The sequence below is a fragment of the Camellia sinensis genome, chromosome 9 (genome assembly GCF_055761805.1).
Source record: "Camellia sinensis isolate YWXY chromosome 9, ASM5576180v1, whole genome shotgun sequence".
NCBI classification, from domain to species: domain Eukaryota; kingdom Viridiplantae; phylum Streptophyta; class Magnoliopsida; order Ericales; family Theaceae; genus Camellia; species Camellia sinensis.
In genome coordinates, this window is record NC_138969.1 from 92858040 (window position 1) to 92871386 (window position 13347).

General features: G+C 35.4%; 1 protein-coding gene and 1 long non-coding RNA gene across 4 annotated transcripts; one reads left to right on the top strand and one right to left on the bottom strand.

Annotated features, from left to right (window-relative positions):
• The first annotated feature begins 222 nt into the window (after positions 1-222).
• On the top strand, positions 223-2716 carry LOC145799144 (putative glycosyltransferase At5g03795). Its single transcript, XM_082888691.1, has 3 exons — positions 223-470; positions 991-1336; positions 1801-2716. Exons 1-3 carry the CDS (start codon positions 253-255, stop codon positions 2473-2475), a joined length of 1239 nt encoding a protein of 412 aa, XP_082744817.1. The 5' UTR covers positions 223-252; the 3' UTR covers positions 2476-2716.
• A 3317-nt stretch (positions 2717-6033) lies between these two features.
• On the bottom strand, positions 6034-12468 carry LOC114293837 (uncharacterized). 3 transcript variants are annotated; one of them, XR_014340096.1, is made up of 3 exons: positions 12175-12314; positions 9541-9788; positions 6034-6323 (listed from the first exon to the last, which is right to left on the bottom strand). It is a non-coding gene; the product is annotated as an uncharacterized LOC114293837 (long non-coding RNA). The 3 variants fall into 3 exon arrangements; XR_003640215.2 differs by lacking the exon at positions 6034-6323 and having other exon boundaries at positions 9353-9788; positions 12175-12457; XR_014340097.1 differs by lacking the exon at positions 6034-6323 and having other exon boundaries at positions 9394-9802; positions 12175-12468.
• Between the last annotated feature and the right edge of the window lie 879 nt (positions 12469-13347).

The following is a 13347-nucleotide window of genomic DNA, read 5'->3' on the forward strand; positions in this document are numbered from 1 at the left end:
GTACATGGGCTTCGCTCTGCTTTTGAAAACATCAGAGAAAAATATATCATTATTATTACTTTTTTTTATTATTATTTAGAATATCATCTCTGCTGTTGCACAGTGATAAAAAGTGTTAGCATGGCATGACTAAGACTGGTGTTCAAATCTTGCTGTGTGTCAAAAAAAAAGAAAATAGAAAAAGAAAATGATTTTTTTTGTATATCAACTCAACAGGTTCAGAAGAATGAAGCGAGCTTGAATGCTACCACCATGAGTGCACCTCAAATTGTTCCTTCCACAAATGAGTCTCACACTATCCCCCTGAAGGTGGAATCGACACGAAAGCCTAGCAATTTAAATAAACTAGAAGCCAGTCTCGGACGAGTTCGTGCTGCAATAAGAGAAGCGAGAAATAATGGAAATCAAACACACGATCCTGAGTATGTTCCCGGAGGTCCAATGTATTGGAATGCCAACGCCTTTCACAGGTACCCTTTTTAAAATTTTTACTTTTATTGTCATGCTATTCACCATGTTTTTTTTTTCTAGGAAACATGTAATCCTCTACTTTTGTTATGGCTTTGGACACTGAAAGAGAAAAGTTTTCTGTTATAATCTGAGTAATTTCATGGAATGGGACCCATTGGAGTGAGTCATTCCAATAAAAGGATTCAATTAATTATAGACACCTTATGTGGATCATTTTTCAAGTTAATATGAAGCAATAATTTAAAGTTTGAAAGGATCCATCGTTTTCATTTTGTGAAAACAGTTTTTCAAAATTAATTCGTGTTTCCTATTAAAGGGATGATTTCGTAAAATTTTCTCAAAAAGAGAATTTGGAAAAAAAATTTCCAAGTGTTTTCAAGCACCAAATAAAAGAAAACGAAAATGATACTTTTACACCTTTAGTAGTACACAATGGAAAGTTAATGCAACAACTACAAATTCCCATGTTTTGAATATATACTTGGAACTCTTACCATTGCTTCTTCTTTGCCACTCAAGGAGCTACTTTGAAATGGAAAAACAATTCAAAGTATTTGTCTACGAAGAAGGAGAGCCCCCAATTTTTCACAACGGTCCATGCAAGAGCACATATGCAATGGAGGGAAATTTTATTAACCATATGGAGGTTAGCAAGTTCCGCACAAGAGATCCTGACAAAGCCCATGTCTTCTTCCTACCATTCAGTGTGACATCGATAGTTCACTTCATTTATGTGCGTGAGTCCCATGATTGGGCTCTGATGAAACAAACAGTCAATGATTATGTCAATCTCATTGCGCAGAAATACCACTATTGGAATCGAAGCCTTGGGGCCGATCATTTCATGCTTGCTTGCCATGATTGGGTAAGGAATCGTTCTTTTGCTTGTATTACTCTTGCATTACGAAATAATATGTTGTGTACGATTTCTCTATCAACAGTGCTACTTGCATATGATTAAAACACACAAAAGTGCATAGAAAGTGCACTGTGTGATTTAGATTTATTTTAAATATAACCCATGTAATACTCAATATGAATCTTAGTTACACATTATACTTTGTGCGTTTTATGTGTCTGGATTTTGTGCAACTATCAATTCTTTCTATATACTGGTAAATTATATATGGTACACAAGTAGGACAACCATCTAGTTTTATCCCAATGGCTAGGATTAGTGTTCCTCATTAGGGGGTCACGTGTTCGACTTTCTATTTGCTCTAATGTACCCAAAAAAAAAATCCACTTTCTATTTGCTCTAATGTACAAAAAAAAAGTATCTGAATAACTCAAAACAATGTTTTAATTTTTGGCAATGTTGTGCTGCAGGGGCCAGAGCTTTCCTCTTCCGTTCGTTACCTATACAAAAATTCCATTCGGGCTCTATGTAATGCAAACACCTCGGAAGGATTCAACCCCTCGAAAGACGTATCATTTCCAGAAATCCTTCTCCTGGATGGCACGACAAATCGCTTACTTGGAGGTCCATCCCCTTCGCAACGCCCAATCTTGGTTTTCTTTGCTGGAGGGGTCCACGGACCAATTAGGCCAATTCTTCTCGATCATTGGGAAAACAAGGACAAAGATGTCCAAGTTCACAAGTACCTTCCCAAGGGTGTTTCATATCATGGGATGATGCGAAAAAGCAAGTACTGCATTTGCGCAAGCGGTTATGAAGTAGCAAGCCCACGAATGGTCGAGGCACTCTACATGGGTTGTGTTCCAGTACTCATAAAGGACCACTACGTGGCACCATTTAGTGATGTTCTAAACTGGAAGTCGTTCTCGGTTGAGGTTTCGGTGAAGGACATTCCGAACCTTAAGACTATTTTAATGGGAATTTCTCAGATGCAGTATATAAGGTTGCAAAGGAGAGGGCTGCACGTAAGGAGGCACTTTGAGGTTAACTTGCCTTTGAAGCGGTTTGACGTGTTCCACATGATACTTCATTCGATCTGGCTTCGAAGACTGAATGTTCGCATTCGTGACTTCGAAGAATCATGAATATCGTTCGATGAATTGAATTGAACTACCTGTCACTTCGGATTTGTTGAGGAAAGGGCCAAGTAAGTTGCGTAAAGTAACTTGTGTTGATTTATGAAATTTGTGCAATTATATTTATTTTTCAGAAATTAGTTTAGCATTTTAGGCAATAATGTATGATGTTCACTTATTTTGTTTTTTATTGGTGGAAAGAGGACTAATTATTAGATAATGCTCAGTTAAGCAACAATATTATGTCCTTTAATCTTTGTGTGTGTGTGTTGTGTGTGTGTGTGGGTGGGTGGGGGGCCTCTGGCCAATCCCATTAAAACTGATTTAGTTGGTAATGGTGTCATGTTTTGACCTAAAATTATTTTCATCAACACAATTGTTTAGTGGTCGGAGCAATGTGATGTTTGTGATAGTTTTTCTTGCAAAAATGTTTAATAGCTCTAAATTAGGAGCTCTAGGGGAGCTGTAATTTGTCTTTTTCCTCATGATGATTTGTCTTCTTGGTGTTCAATTTATTTTGTTTGTTGCACTATGAACTTGTAGCTTATGGCTTCATTCTATTTTTGGATTTTGTATCCTACTTCCAGTTTATGAGGTAAAAATTGCAGTAAAAATAACAAAATATATTATTGTGAAAGTTTTGCTGATTCCATTAAGTGAGCACTGACTAAATATTGGTAACAAAGGATAAGTTTCTCTAGATGTTAGAGATTGGAATAATATTCTCATTACCATATCAAGATTTATGAAAATTTTCTCTTTTTTTTTTTTTTTTGACTTGTAGTACAAAAATTCATTTTGTTTTTACCATACCATCCCATGGCACGTGTTGATTTGACACGATTCTTTTATATCAGTTTTTGGTCATATCATAGTATTTACACTTCAAAAGCAAAATTGACTTTACCATACTTGAAGCTGAATCTGCCAAACCTTGTAAGTTTGGAGTTTCTCTATAACAAGCTCAATTATAGTTTTGACATTGTAATGACCACTAGAGTTGCCGTGAGTTTATAAGATGGAAATGTTATACAAATTAATGATTTAATAATTATTATTTTTATTTATGAATGTGGCATACAATAATAAAATTTGGTATTTGAAACATGATCTATAATAATAATTTGAAAGTATATTACATTAATCAATAAAAAAAATTATAACATTTATTAATTTATGTAATATTACTTGTATAAAAAGTAATTTGACTTCGGCCACCCTATGAGACAAAGTAAAAAAAATAAGTAATCAAGGGCGAAAAAATTATACTAATTTGGCTTCGGCCACCCTATGAGACAAAATAAAAAAATAAGTAATCATTGGTGAAAAAGTGAAGATATGTAGAGGAGGGTGCGGGCATGTCCTGCAGGAATCCCCATGCGAACATTTATATGCAATTAATTAGTGGGATTTGGGATGGCTGCTGTGCACCTTGTGTAGTCAAATAGGTCAATTTTGATAATTTTAACCGTTCACATTTTAAAATACATCAAGTAGAATATACACAAATTAATCGATATCGTTTACCCATTCATCCACTCATATTTGTATTTATTTTAATACTTTAGATTACAATTGTTATTTATTTTTGTATATATAAATGTGAGTGGATGAATGGGTAAACGATATCCGATTAACTTATTTTTTTACAGGTATGTTATACTTGATGTATTCTAAAATGTTAATGGTTCAGATTATCAAAATGAGTCCTGAAATGGGCTCATTTGGTTGCACAACAGTGATTACTGTGCACCACGCATAGCAACCACCCCAAATCGTAATTTAGTGACCTACTGTTTGCACACCCTAATAATTAAATTAAGTTATGCTCTTATTGTCATTATACAAACGTTAAAATGCCATACTCATGATTACCGTCTATGCAACCGACTGAAACTTAAATTTGGACAGATCCTTTAATATTTGAAGTTGAGCTTAAATAGACTCTCAATTTGATTGAATCTACCTAAATTACCGTGGTTGATCCAACACATGGTCAATATTGATTATGAATGAACCATTGCTTTCTATATATATGATCAAAGCTTAAAATTTCATTTTTAATTGTCACGCTTATATTTACTTTTTATTGTATATATATATATATATATATATGTATGCCATCAAACAATTGAGTGCAATCTTATAATTTTTTTATCAAATATCATATGTCATAGCAAATGAGACTGTTGGCTCTTGGATATATCCATCAACATTCGTAAAGAAAAATATGTATACATGGTGTTTGTTGTGTTAATGAGAATAAATTAAAAAAAAAAACTAAAATTAATCCAATAACAAATATAATTTTGAAAAAGGGAAAGAGATTGTGAAAAAAATAATTGCAAAACTAGTAAGATGGTTTGTAATTTTAACGACAGTAGTACTAGTTAATGAAAAATTATTAGGTACTTCCGGACCCACTTAATAGACCAAATAAAAGGAGCATAAACATCATTTTCCAAATCCATGATTGCCAATTAACACTATCATGAGTTGAGTACTCTCATCCCCTAACAAAGGGATCTAGTGTCACACTACAACAATTTTCACATTTAGCGACTAAATTTTTAGTCATCAAAAGTGAATTTTTAGTCACTGAAAGGCTTTAGCGACTAATTTTTTTGGTCACAAAATTAGTAACCGAAAAGTAGTCGGGAAAGCTAATTGGCGACTAAAATTAATTTAGTCGCCAAAAGGTTGGACATTAAATTAATAGACCCTTCTCGGCGACCAAACTTTTGGTCGCCTAAAGTCCCACCTTTTAGCTACTAAAATTTTAACCGACAAAGAGTTCATTTTTAGCTACTAAAAATTTAGTCGTCGAAAATCCCCATCTTTGGCAACTAAATGTTTAGTCGGCAAAGAGTTCTCCTACTAAAAATTTAGTCGCCTAAAGTTCTACATTTTTTGCTACTAAAATTTTAGTCGGCAAAAGTGTGTTTATAATTTAATTTTGTTTTTAGCTACAAAATATTTTAGTGGCCAAATGTTTGATTTTCTTTTGGCTACTAAAGTTTTAGTCGCCAAATGTCCTTTTTTTTTTTTTTTTTTGGCTACTAAACTTTTAGTCACTAAGGCCTCGTTTGGGAACCCTCCTTTTAGCCAAAAAATCAAAAAGTTACTAAATTAGCCAAAAAGTAAACAACCCAGACAAAAAAGTCAAAGATTCTCTTTTCTCTCTACTTTTTGCACATATTTTCGTAAAAAGTCAAAAAATCTTCTCAAACATACTAGTTTTTTTTAGCTCATATTTTAGCCAAATAGCTAAAAAGTTACTAAATTAGCCTGTTTCCAAACTAGGCCTAAATGTCTTTTTTTTTTTTTTGTTACAAAACTTTTAGTCACCAAATGTCTTTTTTTTTTTTTGCTACAAAATTTTTAGTCGCCAAATGTCTTTTCCCAAATTCTTTTTAGCTATTAATTGTTTAGTCGCCAAAAACATGATATTATGTTTTATCGCGATATTATTATTTCTCTACAACCTGTCTATATACAATGCAACCTGTAATACGTATAAAAAGAAAATAATACATACTATCAATCATTCTACAATTTGCATCTATATACCAAAAATAAATAACATTAAATATCAAAGTCCATACAAATCAACTATTGTCCAAACTAAAATAATAATTCTAGACAAAATATGTCATAAAAATCAAAGCCCTCTGTATACAAAAAAATACATTTACTATCAAGCAAAATTACCATTTGGCATGGTACAAATTGCCATCGTAATCTATACCACAACAAAAGGTGATATATGTACCACGACAAAAGTTTTCTATGGACCATGACAAAACGTCCTATATGTATGCCGACAAATGGTATATATGTACCACGACAATCATTATCTGTTGATTGCCAAAAGTTTTCTGTATCAGTAATAATGAACTACACAAAAGCTGAGGACGACAAAAGTATTATATTAGTTCTACACAAAAGTAAAAATTCTTCTCCATACACCAATATGGATTATCCACAAGTCTACGCAACAAAACCATTTACAAAGAAAAACAAAAAACGAAACATTAGAGTTGGTTACAAAATATCAATTCAGTCAGCCATATGGAACATGTTCTAACATGCATTTAAGGTAGAACAATCGAGAAATGTCTTCTTGGAAATAAAAGAAAGTATATATATATCATGCAATATTTATTCCAACCAATAGCACAAACAATGTAATATGTAATTTCTTTGTCCTATAAATATATAAAAGCAATTATTAGAATATGTAGATGTTATTTTAATAAATTTGTTGCTTTTTTAGCTAAGTGTTGCAAGTTTTTTGACTAAGTGTAAGGGTTATGAATTTTCGCCCCCAGAAAACCCTTTTTCGAGCAAGTGTAGGGCGTATTCGGCTCTAACTCCCAACCTACGGGTCCGAACAACGTTCCGTCAGATCTCACAAGTCCTATTAGCCATGGCAAAGCTATCCGTGTGAGACACACGGTCATTCGGGGGCTGTTTTGATTTTTCGACCCCGAAATGCTCCTTTTCGACTAAGTTTAGGGGGTATTCGGCTCTAACTCCCAACTTACGGGTCCGAATTACATTCCGTCAATTCTCAAAAGTCCTATTTGTCATGGCGAAACTATCCGTGTGAGACACACGGTCGTTCGGGGGCTGTTTTGATTTTTCGCCCCCGAAACGCCCTTTTTCGACTAAGTTTAGGGGGTATTCGGCTCTAACTCTCAACCTACAGGTCCGAATTACGTTCTGCCAATTCTCACAAGTCCTATTTGTCATGGAGAAACTGTCCGTGTGAACCACACGGTGGTTCGGGGGCTGTTATGAATTTTCGCCCTCGGAAAGCCCTTTTCCGAGTAAGTTCAGGACGTATTCGGCTCTAACTCCCAACCTACGGGTCCGAATTACGTTCCATCAATTCTCACAAGTCCTATTTGTCATGGCGAAGCTATCCGTGTGAGACACACGGTCGTTCGGGGGCTGTTTTGATTTTTCGCCCCCTGAAACGCCCTTTTTCGACTAAGTTTAGGGGGTATTCGGCTCTAACTCCCAACCTGCGGGTTCGAATTACGTTCCGCCAATTCTCACAAGTCCTATTTGTCATGGGGGAACTGTCCGTGTGAACCACACAGTGGTTCGGGGCTGTTTTGATTTTTCGCCCCTAAAACGCCATTTTTCGATTAAGTTTCGGGCGTATTTGGCTCTAACTCCCAACCTACGGGTCCGAATTGCGTTCCGTCAATTCTCACAAGTCCTATTTGTCATGGAGAAGCTATCCGTGTGAGACACACGGTGGTTCGGGGGCTGTTTTGATTTTTCGCCCCCGAAACGCCCTTTTTCGACTAAGTTTAGGGGTATTTGGCTCTAACTCCCAACCTACAGGTCCGAATTACGTTCCGCCAATTCTCACAAGTCCTATTTGTCATGGGGGAACTGCTCGTGTGAACCACACGGTGTTTCGGGGGCTGTTATGAATTTTCGCTTCCAGAAAGCCCTTTTTCGAGTAAGTTTAGGGGGTATACGGCTCTAACTCCCAACCTACGGGTCCGAATTACGTTCCATCAATTCTCACAAGTCCTATTTGTCATGGCGAAGCTATCCGTGTGAGACACGCGGTCGTTCGGGGGCTGTTTTGATTTTTCGCCCCCGAAACGCCCTTTTTCGACTAAGTTTAGGGGTATTTGGCTCTAACTCCCAACCTACGGGTCCGAATTACGTTCCGCCAATTCTCACAAGTCCTATTTGTCATGGGGGAACTGCTCGTGTGAACCACACGGTGGTTCGGGGGCTGTTATGAATTTTCGCTTCCGGAAAGCCCTTTTTCGAGTAAGTTTAGGGGGTATACGGCTCTAACTCCCAACCTACGGGTCCGAATTACGTTCCATCAATTCTCACAAGTCCTATTTGTCATGGCGAAGCTATCCGTGTGAGACACGCGGTCGTTCGGGGGCTGTTTTGATTTTTCGCCCCCGAAACGCCCTTTTTCGACTAAGTTTAGGGGGTATTCGGCTCTAACTCTCAACCTACGGGTCCGAATTACGTTCCTCCCATTCTCATAAGTCCTATTTGTCATGGGGGAACTGTCCGTGTGAACCACACAGTGGTTTGGGGGCTGTTTTGATTTTTCGTCCCTAAAACGCCTTTTTTCAGCTAAGTTTAGGGCATATTTGGCTCTAACTCCCAACCTACATGTCTGAATTGCGTTCCGTCAATTTTCACAAGTCTTATTTGTCATGGCGAAGCTATCCGTGTGAGACACATGGTCGTTCGGCGGCTGTTCTGATTTTTCCTCCTCGAAACGCCCTTTTTCAACTAAGTTTAGGGGGTATTCGGCTCTAACTCCCAACCTACGGGTCCGAATTACGTTCTGCCAATTCTCACAAGTCCTATTTGTTATGGGGGAACTGTCCGTGTGAACCACACGGTGGTTCAGGGGTTGTTTTGATTTTTTGCCCTTGAAACGCCATTTTTTGACTAAGTTTAGGGTATATTCGGCTCTAATTCCCAACTTACGGGTCCGAATTGCGCCCCGTCAATTCTCACAAGTCCTATTTGTCATGGCGAAGTTATCCGTGTGAGCACTTGGGCTTGTTTAACCCCCTACATTTTGGACACAATCATTGCTTGGTCAACAAGTTGACTCTTCACTAATAAATTGGGTATTGCATTATTTAATTACTGTCGCTTAATTAAACTCCGTGTTGGTTTTACTGTCACCAACACCATATCAGCACAATGCTTTCCTTTAATTAACCTAATAAATAACATTATGTAATTAAACCAAAGAAGCCCAAAATGAATCAAAAGCCCACAAATCAGGTTAAAGAAGATGACTGTTAATTATGCTGCTGTATTTAATTCAGCTAGAACCTGATAATTATTTCAAACATTAGAGTTATGTTGGTCAATATGTCAAATGTTAAGTCTTCATTTCCATTTTGTCTCCTTAACTTTTGCATCAACAAAGGGTATTTTCCATAAATTGATGGTAAAAGACAGTGAAACATTCTAGTTTATGATCAAAACGACCTACCAAACTAAGTAGTGAAGTACAGAAGACAATAAAACAAAGGGAAACAAACTCAATTAAACACTCACCAAAACTCTTGCAGCCAAGGCTTTAGCGGGGCCTCTGTTTGCAAGTGTGGTCAGAGCTACCTCTGCTGCAGCATGTTCTGCTTGCCTCAAGGTAGAACAGAACGTGGGGCTTTCAAATGTCTCTCCATTAAAGTTGACAGTGGCTTTAAATCTGGGGGCATGATCTGGACCTTCTCGAATACATGAATAAGACGGCAGGTTGAAGCAGCTTCTCTAAGCCAATTCTTGTAATTGGTTTTTATACATGCCTATATATGATATGCTACCATAAATTAATCAAGTCAACTTTCGTGTACTTAAAGAGAGAAATAGAACAATAAAGATGAAGCTCCTTTATTACGTTAAAACACAATTATGCACCTGACTAGAAAATTTGAGCACATTTCTCTGCCAACTTAATGACAGCTTTAATAAAAGCAACAAAATATCATGTTTAAAATCCTTCCAGGAAGTTTACCCAAGAAAGATGATGAAAAAAAGATCAAACTTATTTTACTAATAGAAAGCAAAAACTACATTTTAGATTATCATTTGTTTGAGTGAATAGATTGTGAGCAGATATACAACCAGTCACAATGAGAAAAGCACAAAAACATTCTTCACTTGAAGTCTGAAAAAAAGCAAGTCCAACACACCATTCATGTTTTCGCATAAAAAGGCCAAATCCCAAACGACCCCTAAATTTCTAGTGTTTGTTTAGGATAATTCAAAAACTGTTCCAGTGAAGTTCAAACTTGTTTTTGGGTGGCTAGCATACTGTTAAACCAGCCCATAGTTGGTATCAACTTTAAGCAAAGACTATATCTTCCATCCAAATTTGGTCTCAAAGGCATAATGTGCTAACCAAACACTTGAGTCACATCCAACCTTAGCTGATATGTTTCAAGATCTTTTAAGAAACTAGTATATGCATGTAGGATACAAGGAGAGTCCACCTACAACTGCCACCACTATATTATCATACATCAAAATATCTTAAATTAGTTCACACATAAACATAGTACAAAGATAATATCTGTCCAAGTTCATGGAAACAGCAGGAATTTTCCCTTTTGTTAGTCCACTAGTTTTGTAAATAATTTCAATGTCCCTCCATTTGGCTGCTGAGTAAATCTAGGAAGATAAGATAAAAATATTTTTTAAAGCTTGTTCAGTCCGTTTCAAAAAATTAGAATAACTTAGAGTAAGCCAAATTTTAGCTTACATCCATCCTAATTTCCTTTCTTTTCAGTTTTCACACATTTTCTTGGAGTCAATAAATTATTTATCATTAAAGAAATAAACTTGAAATCAACCCTAAAACAAAACTTCAAAAAGAAAAACAAACTACAAAATATCGGATCCTTCAATGCCTCATTTTTCAAACCTAATGCTTCAGTACACTCTTATGTACAAAAACATAATACATAGAATAACATCTTTGCAAGTTCATGGGAAACAACAGAAATTTCCCAATTGGTTTTATAAAGGTTGTGTTTGGATCATGGATTTGGGTAGGGATTTGGAAAGGAATTAGGGAAATGTGAATGAAATATAAGCTAAACTTTTTTTTTTTCCTTTCCCTTTCCAAATCCATAATCCAAACACGGCCAAAGGATTTCAATGTCCATCAACTTGGCTGCAGAGAAAATAGAGAAGAGAAAAGATAAAAAATAACTTTTAAAACTTGTTCAGCTTATTGTTTTCATAAAATTAGAATACCCAATTCAAATAAAAAATATTAGCTTCTCTCTTTCCCAATTTCCTTTTGCCCAAATTTAACACATTTTCTCATGATCAAAAAATCAATCAACCCTAAGAAAACAACTTGAAATCACATTCCAAACAAATATGTAATCAAAAAATTTAAACTACACTATTGGATGCTCTCAATATCTCATCTCTCAAATTTAAAGCCTCATTATCTCAATTCCTCAAAAAATTCAATAACAAAGCAATGACTCTCTTCCTCCATGAAAACCCAAACAAATTGATTATCATTCAAGTAAAGTTCTACCAATTTGGTACAATTTCCTATGGAGGAAGGAATGGTGCCTGACAATTGATTACCAAATAGCCAAAGAGATGAAATCTCACTCATGTTGCCAACATTCAATGGGATCGAACCGTTAAGTTCATTCACATCGAGCCAAACAGTATCCAAATGTGGGGTTCGAAACAGAGATTCAGGGATTGAACCTTTCATGAAATTAGAATACAAGTTTATGAATCTCAAATTCAGCAAATTCCCAAAGCTCTCTGGTATATCACCAGTGAAGCTGCTTTGGGAGAGTTCCAAGTATTCAATGAGACTACAATTACCTAATTCAGGAGGGATTGAGCCTGTGAAACCATTGTTGCTGAAATCAATGGACTTCAATTGGGTCAATTCAGCTATCTCAGGTCCTAATCGACCCAATATTTGAAAACCAGAGAGGTTTAAAGAAACTACAAAGTGGTTGTGGTGATGATTGGAGTCACATTCGACTCCAACCCATGAACAAGGAGTGGAATCACATTCGACTTCAATTGAATAATTTTGTAGCCCCAAATTCAATTACTCGTATGATAATCAATCGCAAAAATACACAAACAAACTCATAAAAAAAGAAACAAAAAATTAATCAGAATGATGAGAAATGATCAATCTCGTACCTATAGATACAATGCTATACAACAAAAAGCAAGAACGAATCTCTGTACGCCATTCCCAGCCGCTTCGGATCGGATTTCTTGAACGAATCACATACGACTCCAACCCATGAACGATTCCTGTATCGATCGCCACCGACCCATTAACCCTAGAAATGTTCAGTGTGAAGCGTCCGGCTCCCATGTCCTCCGTGGCCAAGGTGGGTTGAACCGGGTTCACAATCGATTCGAGGGAGCCGAGAGGGTAGTACGAGTGATTGATTCTCTGTGTGAGAGAGAGAGAGACAGAGGGAGAGAAAGAGGGCCATAAAATAGTAAATCAATTCCCAAATTAAGCCTAGTTTTTAAAGAATTTTCAGAATAAGCTAACTCGCGGTTCATAATCGTAATTTTAATATATTTTTACCTGTTGCGCGTGAAAGTTGACAGATCTTAAATTCGCTGTTACGAAAAGTGATTTTGATTAAGAAATCGCGCTTACAAAACGTGAATTTAATTAATTTTTTTTTGTTTTGACTCGCTGTTACAAAACACGATTTCGTCAAAAAAAAAAATTGTTCTGAACTCGCTGTTATAAACCACGATTTTATCAAAAAAAAAATTTCTTCTCAATTCGCTATTATAAATCACGATTTTATCAAAAAACTTTTAATATATATTAAAATGTGATCAATATAAGACATAAGTTGGTGGTAGCTCAAATGGTATAATAATATTATGCCTTGGCAGGGGCGTGGGTTCAAATCTTGCTAGGTTTTCCCTTTCTTCTTATTCTTTTTTTTTTCTTTTTTTTTTCACTCACTCTATACTTTATATATTTATTATGTAATTTTTTTATTAAAAAAAAATAAAACATTTGTTTGGTTAACTAAAATTTTTTTCTATAAAATACAATTTTTTTCAAAATGTCAACATAATTGTTTAAAAAGTATTCAGTGTATTTGGTTTGAGTTTTTTGGATTTACTTGCTTGAAAATTGAGTTTTTTAATTTTCGTATTTTTTTTGTTTTTAGAGAATATTTTTAAAATTTTAGATTTTTTTTTTTACTTTTTTAGATGCACCTTACTTAGATATATCTAAAAAGTAAAAAATTTATAAAAAAATATTTTCCAAAATTAATAAATACATAAAAATACAAAAAATGTACAGAAAAAATATTTTAAATATTTTTTCAG

Excerpts from the sequence above, each read along its gene's own strand:
- LOC145799144 (XM_082888691.1), top strand. The coding sequence starts at position 253 with ATGAGTGCACCTCAAATTGTTCCTTCCACAAATGAGTCTCACACTATC. Across the intron at positions 471-990 it reads AATGCCAACGCCTTTCACAG|GAGCTACTTTGAAATGGAAA; the intron begins GTACCCTTTTTA and ends TTGCCACTCAAG. Across the intron at positions 1,337-1,800 it reads TGCTTGCTTGCCATGATTGG|GGGCCAGAGCTTTCCTCTTC; the intron begins GTAAGGAATCGT and ends GTTGTGCTGCAG.